This window comes from Chanodichthys erythropterus, chromosome 23 (genome assembly GCF_024489055.1).
Source record: "Chanodichthys erythropterus isolate Z2021 chromosome 23, ASM2448905v1, whole genome shotgun sequence".
In the NCBI taxonomy this organism is placed as follows: Eukaryota; Metazoa; Chordata; class Actinopteri; order Cypriniformes; family Xenocyprididae; genus Chanodichthys; species Chanodichthys erythropterus.
In genome coordinates, this window is record NC_090243.1 from 13,315,414 (window position 1) to 13,339,776 (window position 24,363).

At 39.0% G+C, this 24,363-nt stretch overlaps 1 protein-coding gene across 2 annotated transcripts in view; it reads right to left on the reverse strand.

Moving 5' to 3' along the window:
* Positions 1–1,182: 1,182 nt before the first annotated feature.
* Positions 1,183–24,363, reverse strand: part of LOC137014327 (guanine nucleotide exchange factor VAV3) — a 91,311-nt gene continuing 68,130 nt past the window's right edge. The window contains exons 18-28 of one of the 2 annotated variants that reach the window (XM_067378593.1): positions 22,865–22,887; positions 22,188–22,221; positions 17,726–17,856; positions 15,242–15,307; positions 14,690–14,721; positions 14,060–14,176; positions 13,324–13,411; positions 12,747–12,849; positions 8,957–9,037; positions 7,825–7,976; positions 1,183–5,235 (exon numbers count right to left, since the gene is read on the reverse strand). In XM_067378593.1, the coding sequence (XP_067234694.1) occupies positions 5,191–5,235; positions 7,825–7,976; positions 8,957–9,037; positions 12,747–12,849; positions 13,324–13,411; positions 14,060–14,176; positions 14,690–14,721; positions 15,242–15,307; positions 17,726–17,856; positions 22,188–22,221; positions 22,865–22,887 (872 nt within the window). In that variant the 3' untranslated portion in view covers positions 1,183–5,190. The remainder of the gene's footprint in view (positions 5,236–7,824; positions 7,977–8,956; positions 9,038–12,746; positions 12,850–13,323; positions 13,412–14,059; positions 14,177–14,689; positions 14,722–15,241; positions 15,308–17,725; positions 17,857–22,187; positions 22,222–22,864; positions 22,888–24,363) is intronic. The other variant, XM_067378592.1, reaches the window with a different exon arrangement.

The following is a 24,363-nucleotide window of genomic DNA, read 5'->3' on the forward strand; positions in this document are numbered from 1 at the left end:
AGGGATGAGTCTTCTGTCTGATTTCTCTACATTTACACCAGCAAATGAGTGTTTACCTCAGGAGCTGGAAGTGGGGATAAAGGGACTCGAGACTTCTGCCGCAGTCATGACTTTTCTGTAAATCAATCCTCATCTGAGCAAGCTTTCTTCTGCAGACATTGCTTTGAGGCGATAGATTGAATCTCGGCAGACACCTCGAGCGCCTCATCACCAACCGAATGACCCGTCATCTTCCTCAGAACGTGTTCTCCACATACGCTCAAACAGATGGTGACCGGCACGGTTTTAAGCCCTATTTTACACGCATACTTTTCTACATGACTACAAAATTTGACAGCAAGTTCTCTTTGCAGCCGCATACATGAATGCAACCTTGAGAACTGACATATTTTTTGAGCTAACTGAGATGCAAAAGTCTCTTGTATTGTGGATTAAAGGGATAGTTCAGGCAAAAATGAAAATTCTGTCATCATTTACTAAATTAAATGAAATCTGTTCAGCGTATAAAGTGATTGTGCCTCTTCAGAAAATCTGGACTAAATTCATATGGATTAGTTTTACGATCTCTTTATGAACTTTTTGAAGAGTCAAATTGGTAGTTGCGTAGCTGTCAATGGAGGGACAGAAAGCTCTCAGATTTCATTAAAAATATTTTCATGTGTTCCGAAGTCTTACGGGTTTGGAACGACATGAGGTTGAGTAAATGATGACAGAATTTTCATTTTTAGGTGAACTAACCCTTTAAAGATTTTTTTCTGTTGTTGCACTAGCTAAAACTAGAAACTCCAATGCAGGGTTATTATCATTTACTAAAACATTGAAATAAAGCTGAAACGAAATCTAAATATTAGCTGAAACACCTAAACTAAATGAAAATTTGAAATGTTGCTTTGGCAACTAACTGAAATAACTAACAGTTTAAGCACTAAAAATATCAAAAACTAAACCCGAACAAACTAAAACTGAAATAAAAGTAAATGAAACCTACTAATAATGTAAAAACACTAATGTAATGACAAAATTACTAAAAAAATTAAAACTTTTTTTTTGTTAAATCAAAATATTAATAAAAATGATGATAGTTTATATACTAAAATAACACTCTTCCCATGTAGAGGTTCAGTATAAGAATAAAGGTATAAAAAAACATACTGATTTCAATTTTTTAAGATAATTTATTGGTATATCACTCTGTACACCAGTAGAAAACAATATTTAAGAGTGATTTTAACAAACAATTGGTTAAATTATTAAAATCAAACTGTTCAGCACATTTTCTTTCCCCAAATCCTTCTGTTTTTGAGTTAGTTTCTTTTCATAATTTAACCTGCCCTAAAACCAACCATTTGCGCTGGCTTCTCACTCCATTGAACAGTTGTTCCACACAAAAAACCAGACACAAAAGACTGCAATTCAGTTTGCAAGAAGAAGCAATATACATTTTTTATTGCAACTTTATTAACATATATACAGTTTGAGTGCGATACAGCAGCTAGGTGGCGCTGTAGGACACTCGGATTGCACTGCTACAGGTTAGGCCACTGCGGTGGTTTACATGGTGGCCAGGCTTGTGTATGTCTTTGGCTTCAGTGGACAGCAGATCATTAACCATGAGCGCCTCAGAGTACCGTCATTCTGCTACTCAAGGTTGATTACATAAATATGGCTTTTTGCTTGTTTAATAGCCCCAGAAATTGTTGCACATAGAAAATGCCACAATAGCGATTATTACACACAAAAAAAGCATGAGACATTTAGTGACTCTCAGCACAACAAACCAGCCTTCAAATATGCGCTCACTTAATTTTTATTCCCATAGGACGCCCTTAGCATTACATAAAAAAGTTTGAAGGGCATCTAGATAAAGAGTGGAGAATATGATTACGCAAGCGTGAGTGGAGAAAACATCAGGAGGTGCCACAGAAAGAGAAAATAGAGACAGAAATCCCTTTCCTTCGAGGTTAGAGATCGCTGGGTGATTAGTGGCCCACAACTCTGTTGAAACAAACTCTGCCGTATATAAATATATAACGATGTGTGGAAGCCTGTTAAATCCGTCCTGTCAGGGTTCATCTCTGGGGAGAGAGGAGTGGGAACAGATTACCGGTGAGAAAGCTTAGAAAACCAATTCTACCGCTCGCAGTTAGAGTGTAAGGGAACGGCGAACCCAAGAGAAGACCATAATCTGCCTCGGGCATGGATTTCGCCCCAGATTTCGGTGCCAGACCAAAAATCCTCTTTCAGTCGAAGCCCAAAAGAAAAGAAAAAAGGCAATGCTAAAACCAACCTTTAACCTTTAGAAATAAAGGGAGGGAGAGGTATGGTCATGCCATAAACAGCTGGTAAATGTGATTTTCCTAATGAGAAGTTAATCTACTGGAATCCTCTGTGACATAACAACAGTGAGGAGAGAACTGATACAGCATTACAGGAAAATACTAAATCTTTAAATATCATTGGGCCTTATGCTGCCTTTAAATCATGTCAGAATTATCATATTTATGAGTTGAGCGCACATGGAAGTTATTAAGTGGGAAACTTTGAGCCCAAAGTTTCCTAATGTGTTAATGGATCATGGCGGAAGCTAATTAGTATAGACCTCTTTCACAGCAATGCCATCTTTTTCTGACCAAAATCATTGGAATGCAAGTTTGTCTTTCAGAATTTCCTGAACTTAAAGGCAGCATTATGATAATTGGGAAAATTTCAAGGAAAGAACCAAAGAGGAGAAAGGAAAACTATAAGCTCATCAGATGAGGGTGAGAATGAAGAGAGATGCATCTGGTAATGATACTGCCACTTAGTGGTGTTACAGTGTGCTACATTGAGACAAAGATCACACAATTAGACGACAGATCAATGGCATATTCACATTATACATTTAAAAGACAACATCTTTATAACACAGATAAAGATATATAAATCAATAAATAGTTACCCTTTTTACTCTACACATCTTCTCATTTTACAGGATTGAAAAAAATACATAATTTTTGCTCACATGACAACTTTGTACATTACGTAGCTCTTTGGGAAGGCAAAAGTAAAACAATAAAAGATCTGTCTTTGTGTTCAATCAAAGCATAACGTGAAGAAAGAACAGCCAGTTATAAAAGGAGACGCTTTACATTGGACTTCTTTATAGGCACATGAGAGTGTATTTCTGTTTATGCGTTTCGTTTTTATAGGTTGAAGCTTTTCAGTCATTTGTCGGTATTCCTTTGAATGTCTTTTCCTGTCAAAGTCTCTTCTTAGATCACAAATAAATAAATAATCCTTTGTGAGTGCACTTTCATCTAACCATTTGAGACAAACTAGCGGTTTGAGCGTTTCCTGATATGACCTTTCTCCTGTTATAGAGTCTGTCACCTCAACTCAGTCTAAACACTCTGAAAACTTTCATTTCATCACAGTTTAGAGGCAGTTGCACTGATCTACATGTAGCTGCAGACAGGTAAAGCATCCACCTAGTTCATTACAGCACTGGAAAGTTCTTGGAAGAATCAGTCCCAAAGGGGAATACCGCAGAAAGTGAAAAGTATCCAGTATCCCATCCAACAGTACAGAGAGCGGCTATATTTAGATTTAATGAAGAATTGACTTACTAACCCTTGGCCAAGAAGGTTGTCAATATACACTAAAGGTAAACTAATGCTTAAGAGTCTATGATTGGATCATTATTGCAGTGATTATTATGTTTCTAGCATGTTACATGTTTGGCAACCGTTCATCTAACCTTAATTGATGGAGTGTTTTACATTACTTAACCATGAAGGAAGACAAAATGATGTTATTTCCATCAAGAGGTTCATCAATTTTGGTCAAGATCTTGTATTGACAATGCAAGAGGTGAGCACTCTGTAAAGTCTCCTCCAGCACATCCCAAAGACTTTCAATGAATTTAAGGTCTGGACTCAGAGGTGCCAATTCATGTGTGAAAATGATTCTTCATGCTCCCTCCAAGCACAATTTGATCCTGATTAATCTTGGCTTAGTCATCCTGGATGATGTGTCTTCATACATGGTTGTTTAAGAAATGAAAAGCTACACACTCCATCAATTAGGGTTAGAAGAACTGTTGCCAAACATATAATATTCCAGAAACATAATAATCACTTCAATAATGATAGAATATCGGCCACCCTAAAATTTAGATATCGGCATCAGACACTGAAATATCCATATCGGTCAACCACTAATTTACACATCACAAGACTTTCAAGAGTTCTGATTCAGTGGATTTAAAACAGAATGATCTGCTTCATTGTTTTTCAATGTGTCAATTCTTCCTTCAAATGTGTATAAATCCCCCTCATTAGTTGATTGAGAAGGCACCGTCTGCGTTATCTACCGGGATCCTTTCTGGATGAGGTGACGCAATGCTTTCGGGGCTGTGAACCCCTGCTGAAAAAGCTGTTTACAGGCCTGTCACCGCGATCTCTTTTGTTTCCTGTCAACGTCTCGCCGCGTGTCTCCCTGCCGATGTGGTACCACGTAAATCAGATAAACACGCCGTAACAACCCCACAATATATCTCCCGAGATAAGCGCGTGAGAAACACGACGCACAAAACAACCGGTCGTTCCCTTTGAGTGGAAATCTGAAAATAAGAGAGATTTCATAGAAAGGAAACAGGGAAGAGACAGCAATCAATTACCGCAGCCTACATGGCAGGGAGCTATGATCTTAATCGGAGATGAATAGCAGGGTGGGAGGGTTTTCCGTGTGTGAGAACACCTCCAGGGCAGTGTACACATGGGGAGGGGGTATCATCAATAATAGTGGAGGTAAGGAGGACTCAGGCAAGGTCAGGACAAACATGTGTCCCTGTGAGCCGACAAACTGCCACATACATATAGAAATAGCTCACGGTGTAAGTCCGATTCGGTGCGTTGCATCTAAGGCCCGGATTCATCCGCGACGCTACGTCCAGGCGCCCGAAAGGGTCTTTTAAGATGCAGTCTGGCTGAGGGATCGGGGTTGTGTTTGATAATCTGCTCCCTGAGAGACAGTCCTTCATCTATCAAACCCTGTGCACTTCCTCCAGGATAGACAAACAAGACAGAGAGTGAGCGAGAGCACCAGCCAATCAGCTGACTCTGTGACTCAGCTCAGTGTAGTCCAGTCGAATGCAGTCCATCTGCTTTTTTCCTTCAACTTCCTTTCTCTTGTGTGCAATCGTTGAGCCGTTCACTCCTCGCCCTCTTCTACGTACGTGGAAGGGAACCAGCCCACCTGTGGATGAGACAGAACAGAAGGAATGAGTGATTAGAAGAGAAGGTTGCGGGGGGTATTACAGAGGATTTGCGTCACTTCATTGCCTGGATAACCTTGAAGATGCGCCTGCTGCAAGAGGAGGGGAAGTGAGCCGGCGCTGGATTGTTTAAACAATTCCGGTGGCTGCACACAGGCCTGAGCAATAATATCCAACATTCTTTTGATCTGCCAAATCAGAGAGGGAGAGGAGATGGCTGTGCTGTTCCTGTGATGGTCTACTGACTATTTTGCGATGCAACGAGTTTTGGGTGTCACATCATTTTTCTATACTCAATTTCTGTCAGGACCACTATCATCAAAGATGACTGACAGTTAACATACAGTTTGGATTGGCAGTATGGCTCTGTTCTGGGTAAGGCGACATTCTCTTGACCTTGTGCAACGTTGCCTAAAAGGTGACGTTCCTTTGAACCTGATCCGAACCTTTACAGAACATTAGGGACGTTTCTAAAACGTCCTCTTTTGGTAATGAAAGTGCAGCAGTTCAAGGTTCAAGGATTTAGGGGGGATTAAGTGCAGCAGTTCAAGGATTTAGGGGGATGTTCCATTTTGGTTATTCTATGGTCACATAAGAACGTTACAAAGAGGACATTTGGGACATTAACAGAACATCCTATAGTAAAAGTCCCCTCAACATTCCCAGAACATCCCAGATGTTACGTAACATCCCCAATGTCCCCCAACCCTTAAGCCCGGAACACACCAAGCCGATGAACTAGTGGAGACGGAAGCAGAGTGGTGGGGGGTTGGCTCAGGTCAGCAGTGTCTGGGTCCAAAGTTGCCCTGACACACCAAACCAACGCTCGACAGCCGACGGTCAAGTAGCACGTCTGTTCTGCGCCTGCGTAAGAAGAAATGCCTTTCCGTACCAGCATCTGGCAGTAGCTGAACAGCCAATCAGAATGATCAGATGGCCTGACGGACCGACGAGCTCCGACGCCGATTCAACATGTCAAATCGGCCGGAAAAAAAGCCGACGAGGACCAACTTCAGCCAACGGTGTGGAACACACTGAGAAAACTAAGTAGGCCGACGAACAAAAACCGTCGGCTTGGTGTGTTCCGGGCTTTAAAAGAACACCACATCCTGACTGTCTCAGAACGTACTGGGAACGTTATTAGGCAACGTCCTCATCACCAGTGGGGATGTTCTGAGAACGTTCTGAGAATGTTAAATTTCTAGCGGGGTGAACATCCATGCAGCCTAGCCTGGATAAGAGCAGGGAGCACAGCGATAACCCCCTTTGGGTAAACAGAACAGAACCAACATAAATGAATTGCAGATTCATTTATTTTTCAATAATTTAATGTACAACATGATTCGAGAAAAATGAGTCTGATTCAAAGAGAAATATCACACCTCGAATACAACATGAATACAAAAGGGGCAAAAGCAGTTCTGTCCATTTCAGAAGGACTATTCAAAGCACTGATCCCAAAATCTATTACTGCCATCCATAAAACAGCAATGTTTTATTCACTAAATTACACTTACAGCCTCCCTGATGAAACTATTATAAGACAGCTCAAGAGGCTCAAAAAAACATTTGACAATTCGATACGCTTTAAATACAAATAAGCTTTTGGGCTCAGTATGAAATAATGCCGCTTAATTTGATAGTGATGCCACATTTACTGTGCGGTTTCAGTTTTCTGACATTCTTAGCAGGATGCCTGTCATCTTAGATTAGAGAAGAGAAGCATGTTATCAACAGACAGTATAAACAGACAGTAGTTTTGCTCTGTGACTGTGCACTAAACGCAATTTATATTTTAAAATACAGATTACTATGTACTATTTAAATACATTAAATATTTTACTATCTAGAGAACTTATATTGTTATAAAATAAAGCAAATTGTATTTAGCGATTAACTATGTGTTAAAATGTGCAGTGTAAACTGAAGCAAACTACAAGAAATACTGTATGCCATAATGATAAGCATTCCTTTAAACCTGTTTCCAGTTTGACAAATGAACTGGAAGCCATTACTTTAGTCTTCAGTGTCAAATGATCCTTCAGAAATAATTCTAATAGGCTGATGTGCTGCACAATTCTTATTATCAGTGTTGAAAAAAGTTGTGCTACTTAATTTAGTGGAAACCTTGATACATTTTTCCCCCCGGATTTTTGATAAATAGAATGTTCAAAAGACCAGCTTAATTTGAAATAGAAATCTTTTGTAACATTTGAAATGCCTACTGTCACTTTTGATCAATTTAATGCATCCTTGCTGAATAAAAGTATTAATTTCTTGAAAAAAATCATACTGACCCTGAACTTTTGACCGGTAGGTTATATTACTTGTTGTTGTTGTTGTTGTTGTTGTTTTTTTACTATTTTAGCATTGTTTTGTTTTTTTATTGATTGATTGATTGATTCAATTTTGCTTACTCAATGTCATGTCATGTCATGTTGACATGAAATCATGTCATATTTGTAGAATTCTATTTAAAACTTTTATTGTTGCATGAGTTTCACATACTATGTATGCAGTGTTTAATATGTAGCATACGTTCAAACACATCCACACACACACACACTCACCCGCCCGTTGACTTCGCCCCTCCACCAGCCATTGGCTCCAGTTTTGCTGTAGATCTTCACCACGTCGCCCTCCTGGAGAGACAGTTCCCGCGTGTCCCGGGAGCTGAAGTCGTAGCGGGCGATCGCCACACCCATCACCTTGGGAGTGAACACTGTAGAGACAAGAAATAAGAGTGAACATTTAGCAGCAAACATCCCAGGACAGAAATGAAGATGAAAATCAGACAAAATTAACCAGACAAACAGAGAGAGGATGGATGCAGCAGAGTCGGGCTGTATAGTTTCCCTGAGGACTCTTGTAATCACCGCACTCCTTCATGTGTTTGCCTGCCTTAGCACATCCACTCTAAATAAATGATTCTCGTGAATCTGGGACGGGTCCAATCACAGCTGAAGTGGCTGTTTTGATTATGTCTTGAGATGTGTCAACAGCATAATCCGCTGGGTTAATTACATTTCAGGAGACTTTTCCATCAAAAACACATCATGTTCCTTCTACCAGCTCACTGACTATTGGACGTTTTGTTGGACTCGTTTCGCGGTTCTCTCTAAATGCGGTGGGCCGAGGGAAATACGTGGTGGCGGATTCAAATGAGCCTTTGTTTTATCGGACTTCAGAGGCTCTGAGGACTTTGTGAACGGCAGCCAGAGAAGCTAGGCCCTCCGCCAGACGTGTGTTGATGAGATCCGCCTCGGTGCCAGGATGCTTTCTCTTCAGCTGTTTTAAAGTGAGCAAGACTTGTACAGACAGAGAACTGGCTGCCAGTTAGCTGCCGTCATGCTCAAAGCGAGAAGTTTGTAAAGAAGGGAGAGAGAGATGTCACAAAGTTAGGCCGACTCCTTCCTTTTCATCACAGCTCCCTTGACAAAACCGCCTGTAATGACGGATCTAATAAGCTAACTACCTGAAATGAGATAATGATGAGTCATAGTGTCTGTCAGTCAGTGTCGTGCTGCTGACAAAAGACATATGGTGCATGCATTAGAGGAGATGATAGCGGCTATGATGTGATCTATAAACAGACACGCACAATGAGATGGGAGGCGGGGTTAAACGCAGGGCATGGCAGCCTCAGATCTCTTACGACCTTGACAAAATGACACCAATGGATAAGAAAACGTGTACCTGTACCTGACCAGAATGGGGCGGTAGAGGGGGGGACAAAGCTGTAGCCGGCAGGAGTTAGAAAAGACAGGCCGCAGAGCAACGGGGCTGAGGTGGGCGGAGGCATGGGCGCGGTGGGGCGAGACAGAGTGAGGTAGGGGTGCGGCAAGGGTAAAGAGAAGAAAAGCAAAAGAAAAAGCTTTGTTTAATTGTTTAATTGAAACGTAACATTTGCAAGCAAACAGAGCAGATTGTAAACAAACGCTAACTTCGTGCATAAACACTTGGCCTTCACACTGGTTATACACGGTAGAATGCCAGTTGTCGGATATTTCTATTCAAGTCCCACTCCACTGAGAACCTTCGGTGAGGTCTGGGTTTACTCGTAAATCTCCAGGAGTGTCTGTGCTCGGCTGTGGCAGTGAAGCGAGTTCCCCTCGCCATCTGATGCTCCATCTGACCGGCTCGGCCCAGAGCGTCACGGACCCCTAGCGTGACAGCAACACAATATGTTTCCTCATCCACTCTTCTGTGGAAGGCGGCCAAAGCAATACGGCAGTGTAACTAACAAGACATCGATGAACATTGAACAGTCTGACGATTGGGAGCGTTTCATATCTTTGAAAAGATGTCTCCACCTACTTTTTAAAAATGTGAATGTTTGAAACTTGTCTACTCTCAATTGGTAAAATGTTCCATATTTTTGGAGTATAATGGCTAAAGACAGCACCACCAGAACCATCTTCATTTAATTAAAAAAAGTGGTGTGAGATAGATAGATAGATAGATAGATAGATAGATAGATAGATAGATAGATAGATAGATAGATAGATAGATAGATAGATAGATAGATAGATAGATAGATAGATAGATAGATAGATAGATAGATAGATAGATAGATAGATAGATAGATAGATAGATAGATAGATAGATAGATAGATAGATAGATAGATACCAACACAATCTACAAAGAGCAGCGCAAATTAGCGCCTGGTATAAGACATGCTTTTTTTGGCGGTAAAATAATGGCACAAATACCAATTAATTGACTAGCACAAACCTTAGTAAATCACCTTGCATGATTCATTTAAATACTCCCCTCCCATAAATTTCGCATTTGAAAGGGAACATCCTACAAATAGGTCAGCTGCAAAGATAGACAGTGTAACAACTGGGTAAAAACTGTGCGTGTAAACCTCACTCCCTGTTCTCAAGAGGCGCTCTAGAGACTGCGGCGCTTTAGAGTGCCCGGTTTGCGCTGGTGCAAAATGTTAGTAAATTTGGCCCAAGATGTGACCTAAAAAATGCTTCAGAGGTGGAGCTTCCCTCAAAACTATGAAGACATTTATTTTCTTTGGAATAATGTGCATTTTTGAATGTCCACAGTAACACCTGAAATGTTCTAAGAACATAAATAAGGTCCATTTTAAATGTATTGTTGATTTTAAAAAGAAATACATTCAGAAAATAGAACGAAATGTCTGGTTTTGAACTTTAAAATCGAATTACTCATCACTATCTCTCAACTTCATTATTTCATTTCTCACTCTCCGTTTCCCTCTTGCTCGTCTGTTCGTTCTCTGGCAAGCATTTCGACTCTGACTGGGTTCAGAAGCATCTCATGTCTTTCTTAAACATCTGTTCAAAGTTTTGAAGGGACAACCCAAGCTGAGGCTAACCGAGCTCATGAATTTATGCAGGAGCACATGCTGTGTCTCCAAAAGGCCTTGTCTCCGACCACTATCCAACCTGTGATGTCCGAGCTACTGAGGGGCACTTGAGATTCCACCCACGTCACTCCAGAAAAGCTAAACACCCGTCCGCCCACTATTCTGCAAACGCTGCGAGGCTCAAACCTCCAGTCTTCAGCATGTCGTTACCCATAACGTAAATATTCAGGGTTATGGATTTGCCATCCATCCCGCATGGCTCACTTCACATTCGATGGAATATAAGTAGAAACGCAGCATAGCTGACAGCATCTCCAGTGCTTCCTGGATATAAATAAAAATGAGGAGGGAAAGGGCAACCATCAGGCAATTTGTTCTGTCTTCACCTGCGAATTAAAGTCAGGATTATTTCGATGTCCAACAAGAACAACGCAATGCTGATTTTTTTCCGGTTGAAACTCTCTTGCTGTACTCTGCCTACGCAAGGTCAAGTTACCACTTATAGTAGATGCCCCTGTTGCTCTATACATCCTGTTTACATGAAAGACTTGTGTGCCTCTGGCAGCCATCTCAAAAACAATTGCATATGATTTGCATGTATTGACACATAAGCAGACGCTAAGATGAAAAAATAACAAAGAAGCTGTGCTGCATGGGAATAGAGCTTGGGGATGAGAAGAGAAAAACAGCAGCAATGGATGTTGGGAGATCCATTCTTTGGTCAGAGTTGTCGAATCGCTTTCGCTCTCTTGTTAAAGCAGTGAAGTGTTTGAGTTACGTTCCCCCAGCTTCTCAATCTGCCAACATTTCCCAATTGCGACAAGACCCTCGCTGTGACATATGGAGCTACAATAAAATCTCATCTAAGCGCTGATTGCAGTGCGCCATAAACTCTCAGATCAGGCTGTAAGCACAGCTCAGTAGCTCAGGGTTTACTAACAGCCCCTGTTTGAGAGTGTTAACTCGTTCCTCTCCCACAGCTGGAAAACAACACAGATGTCTTAAGAGCTTTCACAACCACAAAGCCATGAACAGACAGAAGATCACGAAAACTTCTTTGGCCAGAAACAAGTATGCAAATGCTGACGTGAATGCTGCAAGCATGTTAGTTTTTAACTAATGCATGAACATTAACTTTTCGTATATGTGCTACATTTATTTATTTATTTATTTATACACAGTCAAACCAAACATTATTCAGACATTTTTGATAGGTTTTTACTAGTGGGTGCAGGACACTATAGTTCATTTATGTAATGTAATTTATGTAATTAAATTAACTAAAACATTTAATTAAAATAATAAGTGAAATGAATTAATATAAATAAAAATAAATAATTAATTAATTATACAATGCATTTAAAAGTTTGGGGTCATTAAGATTTTTTTTTAAAGACTCACCAAGGCTTTTTTTATTTGATCAAAAATACAGAAAAACATTATTAGAAAATAGTGCTGTCAAACGTTTAATCGTGATTAATCACATCCAAAATAAAAGTTTGTGTTTACATAATATATGTGTGTGTACTGTATATATTTATTATGTATATATAAATATACACACACAAGCATGTACTATATATATTTAACAAAAATATATTATGTATACATGTAAATATTTCTTGAATAAATACATGTATGTGCGTATATTTATATATACATAATAACAGTACACAGACATATATTATAAACACAAACTTTTATTTTGGATGCGATTAATCGCGATTAATCGTTTGACAGCACAATTTTCTAATAATGTTTTTACTGTATTTTTGATCAAATAAATAAAGCCTTGGTGAGCATTTTTTATTTTAAAATATTTTAAAATGTAGTTTATTCTAAAGATGGCAATGCTACATTTTTGATGAAGGATTTTTGGAGGAATAGAAAGTTCGAAAGAACAGCAATTTGAAACGCACACGTTCAATGACTTTCAACGAGGAAACCGCTCTGGTGACCATAGCTACTAGCCATCACAACAATGTCACATGTTTCCAACTATTAAACATGAATCATTGTTTATACTCACACTAAGATTTAACAAACAAAGTGAGGCCTTTGTGTTATATAGAACAAGCGTACATTTTGTTTTTGGTGAGTTGTGTTTGCGTGAATCTGAAACTAGCATGTTTGTGCACAGGACGTACTGTTGGCTCCATTCTCCGGCTCTCGGTAGGGGAACTGCAGGGTGGTATCAAGTGTCCTGAATCCTTCCCGCAGAGAGTGATGTTTGTAATACTCGATCAGCTCCTGCATTAAACACACACATACGCTCAACATGATGTCAGTTCGCATAAAAGGGTGAATATCTACAGCCATTAAAAGGGAAAATAAAAAATAAATATATGAACGGATTCAATATGACTCCAGCATTCACAATCCAATAATGTTATTTAACTGGCATTTGCGAGATCGAATCTAAAAGCGCTTTCGAAAAGAAGCTGACAAAAGACATTTGATTTTTCTAGAGAACAGAGACATTAAGCAGCATGATTTCCTAATGCCCTTTAGAAGGCAAACAGATGACAAAACAAAAGGGATTGTATAAATGATACAAAGAGATTTCAAATGGAATAAGCTGGTATAATGCAAACATTTATCTTTATTGCACAGATTCCACCAACCTTAAAACATACGAGTGTAACATTTACTTTTCACTCTATATGATAAAGATGTTTTAATAAGACTCTTTGCTGAAAACTAGTACAAAACATTAGGACTTACTAAAATGCTTCTGAACTTCTTATTTTCTGCAATGTAGAAGGATCCCTCCTTTGTTAAGATCTTGATGTGTTTCACGTCGTTGTTGTACCTGTGGGCCATGAATAAATGATGAGAGTAATTTTCTGGTGATCATTGCGATCGATGCTGCCTATCCCCTATGGGAAGCTGCCATAGTAATGCATGGGGCAAAGAGCTTTTCATGCAGGGAGAAAGGGTCGATAGCGAGGGGTGGGGCGTCTCCATTAGTCCTTGGATTAAAAGTTACGAGCACACATTTTTTAGAGATAAAGTGCACAGCACTGTCTGAAAACAAGAAACACTGATAAAATTGCAATCTCATGGGGCAGCTTTTGTCTTTCGGCCTTGCGTTCAAACACACACGCACCATAGAGTTGTCCTATTGTTGTTTGAATGTGTGAATAAAACAATTTTTATATATACTTTTGTGGCTTACAGAGCCCCACACAATGTGAGCAAAATGTGATTACATGTTTATATCTTATAATTCTGACTTTTTAACTCGCAATTGTGAGGTTATTTCTCACAATTCTGAGAAAAAAAATCAAGATAAAAAGTTATCTTTACAGTTATTTTTACAAGTTCCATACTCCGCAGTGGGTGAAATATTGCAGTTTTTTAAAATTAGTTTTTTGATTTGTTTTTTTACTAATTAGTCATTTTTGTTTTTAAACATTTTTTTCACAGTAAAGTAACCAGGTGTGCTGTTTTAACTCACCTGATGCTGATGGCATACTCGTTAAACTCTCTGCTTCTGTGACGGACCAGGTACGTACTGCTCCTCCTGTTGAGCAGCGCGGCCTCTGCCTGCAGCCTCTCCATTGGGCCAGCAAACCTGAACGAATGGTCAGAGTTCAGAGTTGAAGGGCTTGATGGGCAACACACAATGTTAATAAGCTAACAAAGCAATAGTCCTGACCTGTTGTTGCAAAAAAAAAAAAAAAAAAGTCACATGAATTTACAATTGTATTTACTGTATTTCAGTAAACAGAATGGGAGTATAATGAAAAACTTAGGGGTGAAATTGAATTATGAAAATTAAGAGAAATTACATTGATGAAAAATGTAATGGTAATAATACATTTCATTATCCAAAATATTTATTTTATAGTAAAATGTATAGATATAATAATAAATATAGATTTATAAATTAAAGATATAAATATTTTGTAAGATTCTCCCAGTTATTTGTAGTATGTATAATGTAGTTTGCAAAATATTTTAATTATAGTAATTAATAAAAAGTAATAAAATATTTAAATAATAATGAAATGTGAGGATATTTTAATACAAAATGATAAATAGAAGAAAAATGATCAAAGATGGTAATAATAAAAATTATTCTTACCAAGGCTGGGAAGAGTAGTCAATAGGTTTCACCTAAAAAAGATAAAGGGATAAAAAAAAAGTGAGATTGAGAGAAACAGAATCAAAAAGAGAAAGTAGAGCACACATGTGTGCTTTTGTTCTTGAAATTCCACTCAACCTGATTTTCATACAGTATTTTTAACTTGCAGCTCAAGTATGGGACAATACAGCTCATATTAGTGCTAAAATCTGCCCCACTTACTGTATCTTTTTACAACCACAACTGTTTTTCTAAATGCACTCATAAAGATAACCTAACATATTTTTTCTTAATATGACTTGTACATAATTATGATTGTAAATCATCTTGCTGATAACAGTGTGTTATCACATTCTGTCCACACAGACAATCACCCACAATGCACCTGTCATTTTAAAAAACAACACTGAAGAAGTGCTTGCATACCTAAACCATTTGAAATTAACATGCACACAAGGACAAGACTACCTTGCCTTGATCTCATTTGTTTTTGTTTGGCAGAGAATAAAGAATGTTTTTAACATTATAATATAATCTGGTATTTGTACTCACACATGGGCAAGGCTTCACTGCGTCGCTTGGAAAGAAGCCAACCTCCTTAGTTGCCAGGACTTTACCCTGAAACCATGGCAGATAATTACATTACGTTCAGTTGGGCAACTCCTCCTCAATAATTCAGTAACAATTAGTACTTAACACGAGTCACGACACACCACAAATTTACAGCCGAGAGTTAATCAGAGCTGAAAAAGTCTTAGGAGAATAGGGAAGAATACCAGGAAAATAAGGAAACAATATAATACATCCAGCAGTGTGGAAAACAGGAGAGAAATTAATACTTTTATTAATTGAGGGTGCATTAAATTGATCAAAAGTGACAGTGAAGATATAATGTTACAAAAGATTTCTATTTAATAAGTGTTGTTCACTGAACTTGAAAAAAGTTTCACCATTTCCACAAAAATTTTCAATGTTGATGAAGAAATAAATGTAATAATATTTCGCAGTACCACTGTTTTTACAGTATTTTTGATGCAATAAATGTGTCTTTGGTGAACATAAGAGACTTCTTTCAAAAACATAAAAAATTGTAATGTTTACAAACTTTTGACAGGTACTGTAGTTTTTATAAAGTTTTCGTTTTTAGTCTTTCCAATCACCACAAAATGACACAGGTCTACTTTTAGTGCACAAGTATTGAAAGCAAATTTGAAGAGTGAGAAAGTTCGCTATGGTAATGTTCAAGCTAAACTGTAAATGAAGTGCAATCTGTATGTTTATCTACAGTAATTGACAAATAATTTATATCCAGACACTTCAAGAATGACCTCAAATAAAACGATCATCCAATACAGCTGTCGCTGATGTAACAACTGATGGTTCTCCGGCCCAAAGTGCTCGTATCTTTCCCATCCTCCTCCTCAGACGGTCTTCCAGGGAGATGTAGAAAGTGCATTTCTGTCTCATCTACCTCTTCCTTGAACAAATTTGATTTGTAAGTGGATCCTTAAGCACACCCTCCCCCCGATGCATTTAGCGCATTGACATTTTATCAGCACTCATGATGCCGCCCCACTATTGGTTGTTGCTCAGATAAGGGCCTAATAATGATTAAACTCATAACCCTGTTAGATCAAACAGATGGCATCCAAAGGCCCAAATGAAATTACAGTGAGTGATTGCGTTTGTCTAGGCACCAGAGCGGCAATAATTGTCTCCGGGTTACCACGGCTACGTAGGCTCTGATCGTCCTTTGCTCCGTCCGGAGCTGCCGCGGGATGCTGGATATTACGAGGTCTCAGGTGACACGGGTGGTGTAATTTTGCATGAGCTCAAATTGAATAAATCAAACAACTTCCGGGTGCACGGGACAGCTGGGCGATCGGAGCCTGCGGCGGACGGCGGTCTTAGAACGAGGCAGAATGAGATTAACATGTTAAAACAGGGCTGTGGAGAAGCGTCCTGGACAGCTGGACCCGTCTGATGGAGAGGGATGTAGGGGTATTCGAGTGCGTGCCAGGCTCTGCCAATTCTCTAGCTCTCTAGACAATCATTGGCTGGTTTCCTCACTATCTTGGCACATAAATAACCAGAGCAAGAAGAGTGAGCATCAAGATGAACTGCATGTTCTTTTGTGTCCCATCCCAGAAGAACATTTTATTGCTCAAAAGTAGTTCAAGAAACATAATTACTCAATTGTATCATTTAAGTGTCAACTTGTCTCAGGTGTGCCTCCTTAAGAGTATTAAAAATTACACAATGAGACAAAAATTACAATTAATGTGGGTAATTTTTGGTCTTTATAGAATTTGATGACAAATGCTCAAGTTCATACTGAAATCTCTGACTATTGGTATCTGGCAAATCTGAGCACAGTGTGTGACTTACTGGGTCTTTTTCTCATGAGAAAAATCAGCAGGAGACTTGGACCCCATCCTAAATAGGACAGGGCCCATGTAATCACTTAACAAGCCAGGTTTTGCATTGCCAACTAACTAAGTTTAATTTTAAGTACTAAAATTTCTGAAGTAAAACTGGAATACATAAAGTAAAGCTATATATATATATATATATATATATATATTTGTTGTAAAAGTTTAAAAGCACAATAGAGAAAGAAAGGTTCATAGGAAAGTAGTTAGTATTGTATTCCAAGAAAGAGTTAATCATTAATCTAAATCTATTTGTGTGATGTTCTTTTGTGTGGCTCATGTGCAGCAACACCTTCTATCCAATGACAAAGTGTCAAAATAAACCTGTCGTCAAGCGCGTGTCTGCTCTCTGGGCGTTGTGCTTGTCTGATGTTTTTGTATAGCTATGAAACCTAACTCACAACAGCTTTCTTGTGTTGAAAAAAGGGTTGGATTAGTTAGCATTTCACCGTCAGTTACGCTTAGCAAAGCATAACGACACAGTCACTCGGCCTTTGCCACAAACAGGAGAGGCAATCAATTAGCAGCTGAACACATGCAAGCGCCGTTCCTGCAGGGCTGTATGACTTGAAAAGTTTATGACGAGCGAGTAAAACTGTCTCACCTTCCACCAAGTGCTGCGGACGGTCGCCTCGATCAGCTCGATGATGTCACCAACCTGGATGTTAAGCGGTGGGCCGCACAGGGGGCTCGGAACACCATAATAATTACGGATGACCTGCATCTTAGGTAGACCTAGGAAAATACAGAAAAATTGTTAAAATACTGCATTTATGTGTGTGTGTGTGTGTTCGAGTGTGTGTTCATCTATATTGCCAACGAGCATGCTGAACTTTGACAGAGTGTCATTACTGCATGTTTTGACACTCCGGCACATAAAGGACAGGTTTATTTACGTGACACGGCTATCGTAAATCACCACAGGTGACAGAAGAATCACGTCAATTCATCATAAAAATGTCAGCGAGCTCATGTTTTGTCTTGAAAGTTTGTGTAGTCATGCATGCAGCATCGTGCATTTAAAACCATAGCTGGACATGTTTATGCTTTCCTTGGTCATTTTAATGAATCAGATACTAAAAAAAAATTTAAAAATACATTTAAGTAGTAAAATTACTTAAGTAAAAATGAAATAAATATAAATCAAAGCTTAATAGAAATATAAAAAACTTAAAAATGACAAAAGCACATAACATTAATAAAGCTTAAAACTAAAAATAAATAAAAGCTAATTCAAAAAGTCTGTAATATTAACAGGTAGACTGTGGCAAGTGGCATCCTCAACAAACATGCCATTTGTTGGCCTTTTTTTCTGCTATTCCTTGATAATTTTAATGCATCAATTACTAAAGCAAAAACAAAAACAAACCGTGCTATCAATGGACACAATTCATTCTTAGGCTCGTGACATGCCAAGTTGGCCAACATTGGGCTAGTTTTTGTGTTTTCCACACGTAGACGGGCTCATGTCAGTGGGAGTTAATCCGATTCAGCATGTTGGGGCCATCGGTAAGGGGGAGATCGCTCCGATTGGCTGTTCAGTTGAGGGAAGGAGTCAGTGCACAAGAATAAAAGTGAAACCCTGTTGAAAAAAAACAGCATATGCTGATTAGGTATGTTTTGAAGCATGGCAGCTGGTTTGAGCTGGTTTAAGCTGGTCCTTAGTTGGTCCTTAGTTGGTCATGAGCTGGTTTAAGCTGGTCAAGTGCTGGTCCTAAGATGTTCCTAAGCAACTAGCTCCAGCTCAAGACCAGCTTATAACCAGCTCAGGACCAGCTTAAACCAGCTGTCATGCTTCAAAACATACCTAACAAGCATATGCTGTTTTTTTCAACAGGGAAGTGATGAAAGCGAGCAAAGAAGACGGAAGGCTGTTCTAATTTGACATCATCTTACCTGAGCATTCCAGTATGCTAATATTTTCATAATAACATAAGCCATCTCGAATGAAGAAAGTGATTAGCATTATTCAAAATAGTGAGCAAGCTGCCTTGTTTACGTTTGTAAACCTGCAGTCCTAGTTTCGGTTTCTCTTTTTGAATGACAAATATAGACTATTGGTAACTGCTGATGTAGACAGTTATTTTCTTACATGCTATTGTGGTAGTTGGCAGTCAGCTGTAGTCTTTGCTGTGTGTTCAAGCACAGCTTTTTGGCTGCAAGGTGACAACATAATCGGCTTCCGTCGCCGCTAGTTCTTTGACATCGGCTTGGTGTGTCAGGGCCTTAAGCAAATTCCCCCTAGAGTGTGTATGAAGACCAGCTGACCACAAGCGTCAGCTGTACAGTCTGGCTATTACCCTAATTAGCATTAAAACACATTTTTATTCGCTCAAGTAATTGCACGCACAGGTCTCATGCCGCGGGGCGAACTGTGCCGAGCGGATAGTCGTTCAGACGCTCCAGTGAGCTATGAATGAGTGTGTTTGTGTGCACAGGGCTGTTTTGCTGAAGGGTCAACAGTGATGGTCTCAGCTGGTTGCTGCAGCTCTATATATTCTGCCATTCTGATGATGAGAGGCGAGTGTAGACTCTCGTAATGCAACCAGCTGTGGCTGAAGCTTTCCAGCCCAGCAGATCACCCAAGGCCCTGGGCCTCCAAGCACAGCTGGCTGTCTTTGAAGACGCTTTAAAGAACAGCGTGAGCTTGTGCTTCTCTGTAGGGAAGCGTCTTGCTGGCATGCTAAGCTAAGAACCTTTGAGCACAAGGGCAAAGAGTCAGCAGCAATAAACAGTAAAATGCATTTTTGCATCAAAACAACTCATAAAAGGTCGTTTGAATGTGAAAAAAGGAAACAAAACTGCAGGTTTAAGTCTTTACAATACAAAAGAGCTCACTTTAAAAAGTAACAACACACCTCTTCTCAAAAAGCAGCACTATTTGAGATATCATATAGTATGAAATCTTCACATGAAATAACAAATTCAGCTGAAGTGAACAAACGTTTTTCAGAAAGGCTGTTTCTGATGAAGACAAATCTAGCAGCGCTGAACAGGCAGGAAGGAACTACTTTAATCCAAATGGAGAGATTCCCATGATAGCAAACACTACACTGAGAGCTTCTCTCACCATAACTTTAATGAATCTACCGACCTCAATATTGTGTGGGATCAGGAGGCCTCTCACAGCTCCACACAGACAGGGTGACTTAACAGAGATATAATGAACTCAGGAGTGGGTGTATCATGATGGGTGGGGGTGAGAAACAACAACTTGCAATTTAGCTTGATTCACCCATTTATTTCAAATATTCATGAAGCTATTAAAAACAAAGGCAAGGGGGGTGCATCAATCCATCAGCATGCAGACCTGCAGTCACTCCCCTGATATCTGAACCTGTATCCCAGGTGGACACTTATCACCACTTGGGTATCGACCAAACTATCAATGGCACTGTGAAAACATAATTAAAGATAATGTGGCCCTCTTTACGACAGACTGATGGGTGCAACGGCTGCTGCTGAACACTAGTGATGTGAGATCGAACATGAAGTCGAGGTTGTGAAAGTCATCTATCTCATTGTTTCTCAACTGGTGGGTCACAAGACCATTTTGAGAGGGTCGCGGCTTGTGTAGTCACAACAGCAAAAACAACAGCAAAAACTTCTGATGTGAGACTTTTATTTTGAAAGGCGTGAATGAAAGATGTTGACTCTTCTGCGAAGACGTAGCTCTTCTGTCAGACGGAACGTGTTTTTTCATTCCACTGTGCTATATTTCTCTTATTTTTTCTATGTAAATGTGCTAGACGGATGTGTTTGACTGTTTTTTGAAGTGTCTTATGCATGACACGGCATTCTAAAAATGTGGCACTTAAGTTATTTTTTTTAAATAACTTCGTTTATCTTCGGAACACAAATTAAGATATTTTTGATAAAATCCGATGGCTCAGTGAGGCCTCCATTGACAGCAAGATAATTTACACTTTCAAAGAGAAAGCTACTAAAGATATTTTTAAAACAGTTCATGTGACTAAAGTGGTTCAATCTTAATGTTATGAAGCGACAATAATACTTTTTGTTTGCCAAAAAAACAAAATAACGACTTTATTGGGTGAGTAATTTTTGGGTGAACTAACCCTTTAAAATAAAATGTAAAAGCAATGTACACTTTTAAAAAACTTGGTCGCACCATGGTTGAAAGGCTCACTTGTGGACATATTTCGGTCAAAAGGTGTTTCTGTAAAAATGTTAAAGCACCCATTATCAAGTGTTGATTAAGTCAGATTAAAAAGGCCCAAACCAATCACCAGACCATGATGTATTTGGGAGCGGTTATTAATTCAGAGTAAGAGGTTACTCAGAGTAGAAGGTTACTCAAAAAATCATATAAGTAAAAGAAAAGATTCTTTAAAGTAGGACATGAATACTCTTCTGTGGAGGCCTAAACTACCTGTGCTAATATAGTTTAGACTGAGGGTCAAGGAAGCTCACACTTCTGAACTGAAGAAACTCTCCACAGCTTAAGACACCTACTACATAATACAATTAAAATGAGTGAACATGCACTGGGAGAAGTGGGTTAAGTATTGGGCCTATCTACGCTAGCAAATGGAGCAACAGTGGTTAAATGTCTTCACATATTGTGTTTCCCGCTCATATCTGATTTAAATCTGACACTAAGCCCTAATTACATGTATGAGCTTGCCTTTACAGCAAATGTCAACACTACGGCTCAGTGACTACTAAGAATATGCAATCTGGCTCAGATTGAAGAAGTATGTAATGTACAAGACTATGCATGTTTTGTAAGAATGATCACTTATGAAACCCCATAGCCATAGACAAACAATTCCAATACAGTAAATGCCAAACTGTGAATTAAAGGAACTGTTCACCTAAAATGCAATCATTATATGCATTAACATGTAATTCCAAACCTAAATACTGTTCTTTTTTTTTTTTTTCAGTAAATCCCAAAAGGACAATTTTGAAGAATCTTGTATTAAAAATAGCTTGAAAAATCATCCTTTTGTGATCCACTGACAGAAATGACAGCATGCTGGTTAGTCATGTTTGGGTGAACTGTCCCTTAAAGAATGCAAAATGTGACTTATTGTATTTACCTGCGTCTACTCCATGACAGAGTTTTTTTCCAATCTGTAATCACAGTAAATAAATCACATGATTCATACTGTTGCCACTCACAGACATTTCAATGCATTAATGATTTGATAATTAAGTAAATATTTGTGCAAAAGCACAATTAATCTCATCATTAAATTTGACAAGTAAACACTGTTTGTCACACCACTGCACAAAACACGTTCATCCTGTAACATATGCACAAAGAATGGAGAATGAAGAATTTCCTCCATGCAATTTACCATCAGTGTTGAACTGCACTCTGGGCAAATTGCATGTCAATATCCTTATTACATGCTATATAAATTACATTCTGTTTGTTATTGCAAAATGATGACCGTGGTGTTATGTTGCAATTAATAAAATGGTGTGCAATTAAATAAATGCACAATCCATAACATATATATCATTCTAAACTGCAATGAACTCAGGGCTAGAAACAATCTCATAATGTTTCCCCATAACTATTGCATCAAACTTTAATAAAGTAATATTTCTTCAAAAACAATTCTGTGAATAATGCTGCAGCAACTTTAAAGTGCACTGTAAAAGAGAATTTTCTTTAGTACTAATTTTAAACGGAAATCAATACGAGTAAATGAGGCCCTGCGGGGCAGAACTACACTATAGATTTACAGAAAAGGAACAAAAACCTCACCTGTGATCCTAAAGAGCTGGAATCTGCAAGCATATTGAAGACAGGCATGGTTAGAGTGAATCTACAATTTCAGAATAAACACACTGTACAGACAGTCATTAGAGTGTGTGGAACACAGTGTGCTGTGAACATTTACGATTTGTTTTGCTACGCTGCAGGTACCTGACAGCTGCCCGAGCTAAATTGACATGAGGGGCCGGACTAGACGGAGTTATGCACTGGGAGCCACTCTCATTGGCTCTTGAGGGAGAGGCTTGGCCTGTACTCGGAGTATACACTGTGAACTTTGTCCTGTTGCACTACCGTACACCTCAAGAGCTAGTGACACACAAACACAGAGGCGTAGACGCAGACGTGCACATACAAACACAGAGTGGAATCTTGTGTACAAAACATCAAAGAGGCAAGCCTTGACAAACACACACCCTGCGCGTGTAACTTTAACTAATTTCATTTTCAATGTCTGGAAATTTCCAGTGAAAATAAATCAACATGTGTCCTTATCTTTTATTATTGTATTGTATTCTCAAGAATTCTACAGGCTGAACATTGTTCAGCACACCCACAAAAAAGTTGTTTACATTAAAAGTGGGAAACACACACACACACATATACAGGTGCTGGTCATACAATTAGACTATCATCAAAAAGTTGATTTATTTCACTAATTCCATTCAAAAAGTGAAACTTGTATATTATATTCATTCATTACACACAGACTGATATATTTCAAATGTTTATTTCTTTTAATTTTGATGATTATAACTGACAACTAAGGAAAATCCCAAATTCAGTATCTCGGAAAATTAGAATATTGTGAAAAGGTTCAATATTGAAGACACCTGGTGCCACACTCTAATCAGTTAATTAACTCAAAACACCTGCAAAGGCCTTTAAATGGTCTCTCAGTCTAGTTCTATAGGCTACTCAATCATGGGGAAGACTGCTGACTTGACAGTTGTCCAAAAGACAACCATTGACACAAAAGGTCATTGCAAAAGAGGCTGGCTGTTCACAGAGCTCTGTGTCCAAGCACATTAATAGAGAGGCGAAGGCAAGGAAAATATGTGGTAGAAAAAAAGTGTACAAGCAATAGGGATAACCGCACCCTGGAGAGGATTGTGAAACAAAACCCATTCAAAAATGTGGGGGAGATTCACAAAGAGTGGGCTGCAGCTGGAGTCAGTGCTTCAAGAACCACTACGCACAGGCGCATGCAAGACATGGGTTTCAGCTGTCGCATTCCTTGTGTCAAGCCACTCTTGAATAACAGACAGCGTCAGAAGCGTCTCGCCTGGGCTAAAGACAAAAAGGACTGGACTGCTGCTGAGTGGTCCAAAGTCATGTTCTCTGATGAAAGTAAATTTTGCATTTCCTTTGGAAATCAGGGTCCCAGAGTCTGGAGGAAGAGAGGAGAGGCACACAATCCACGTTGCTTGAGGTCCAGTGTAAAGTTTCCACAGTCAGGGATGGTTTGGGGTGCCATGTCATCTGCTGGT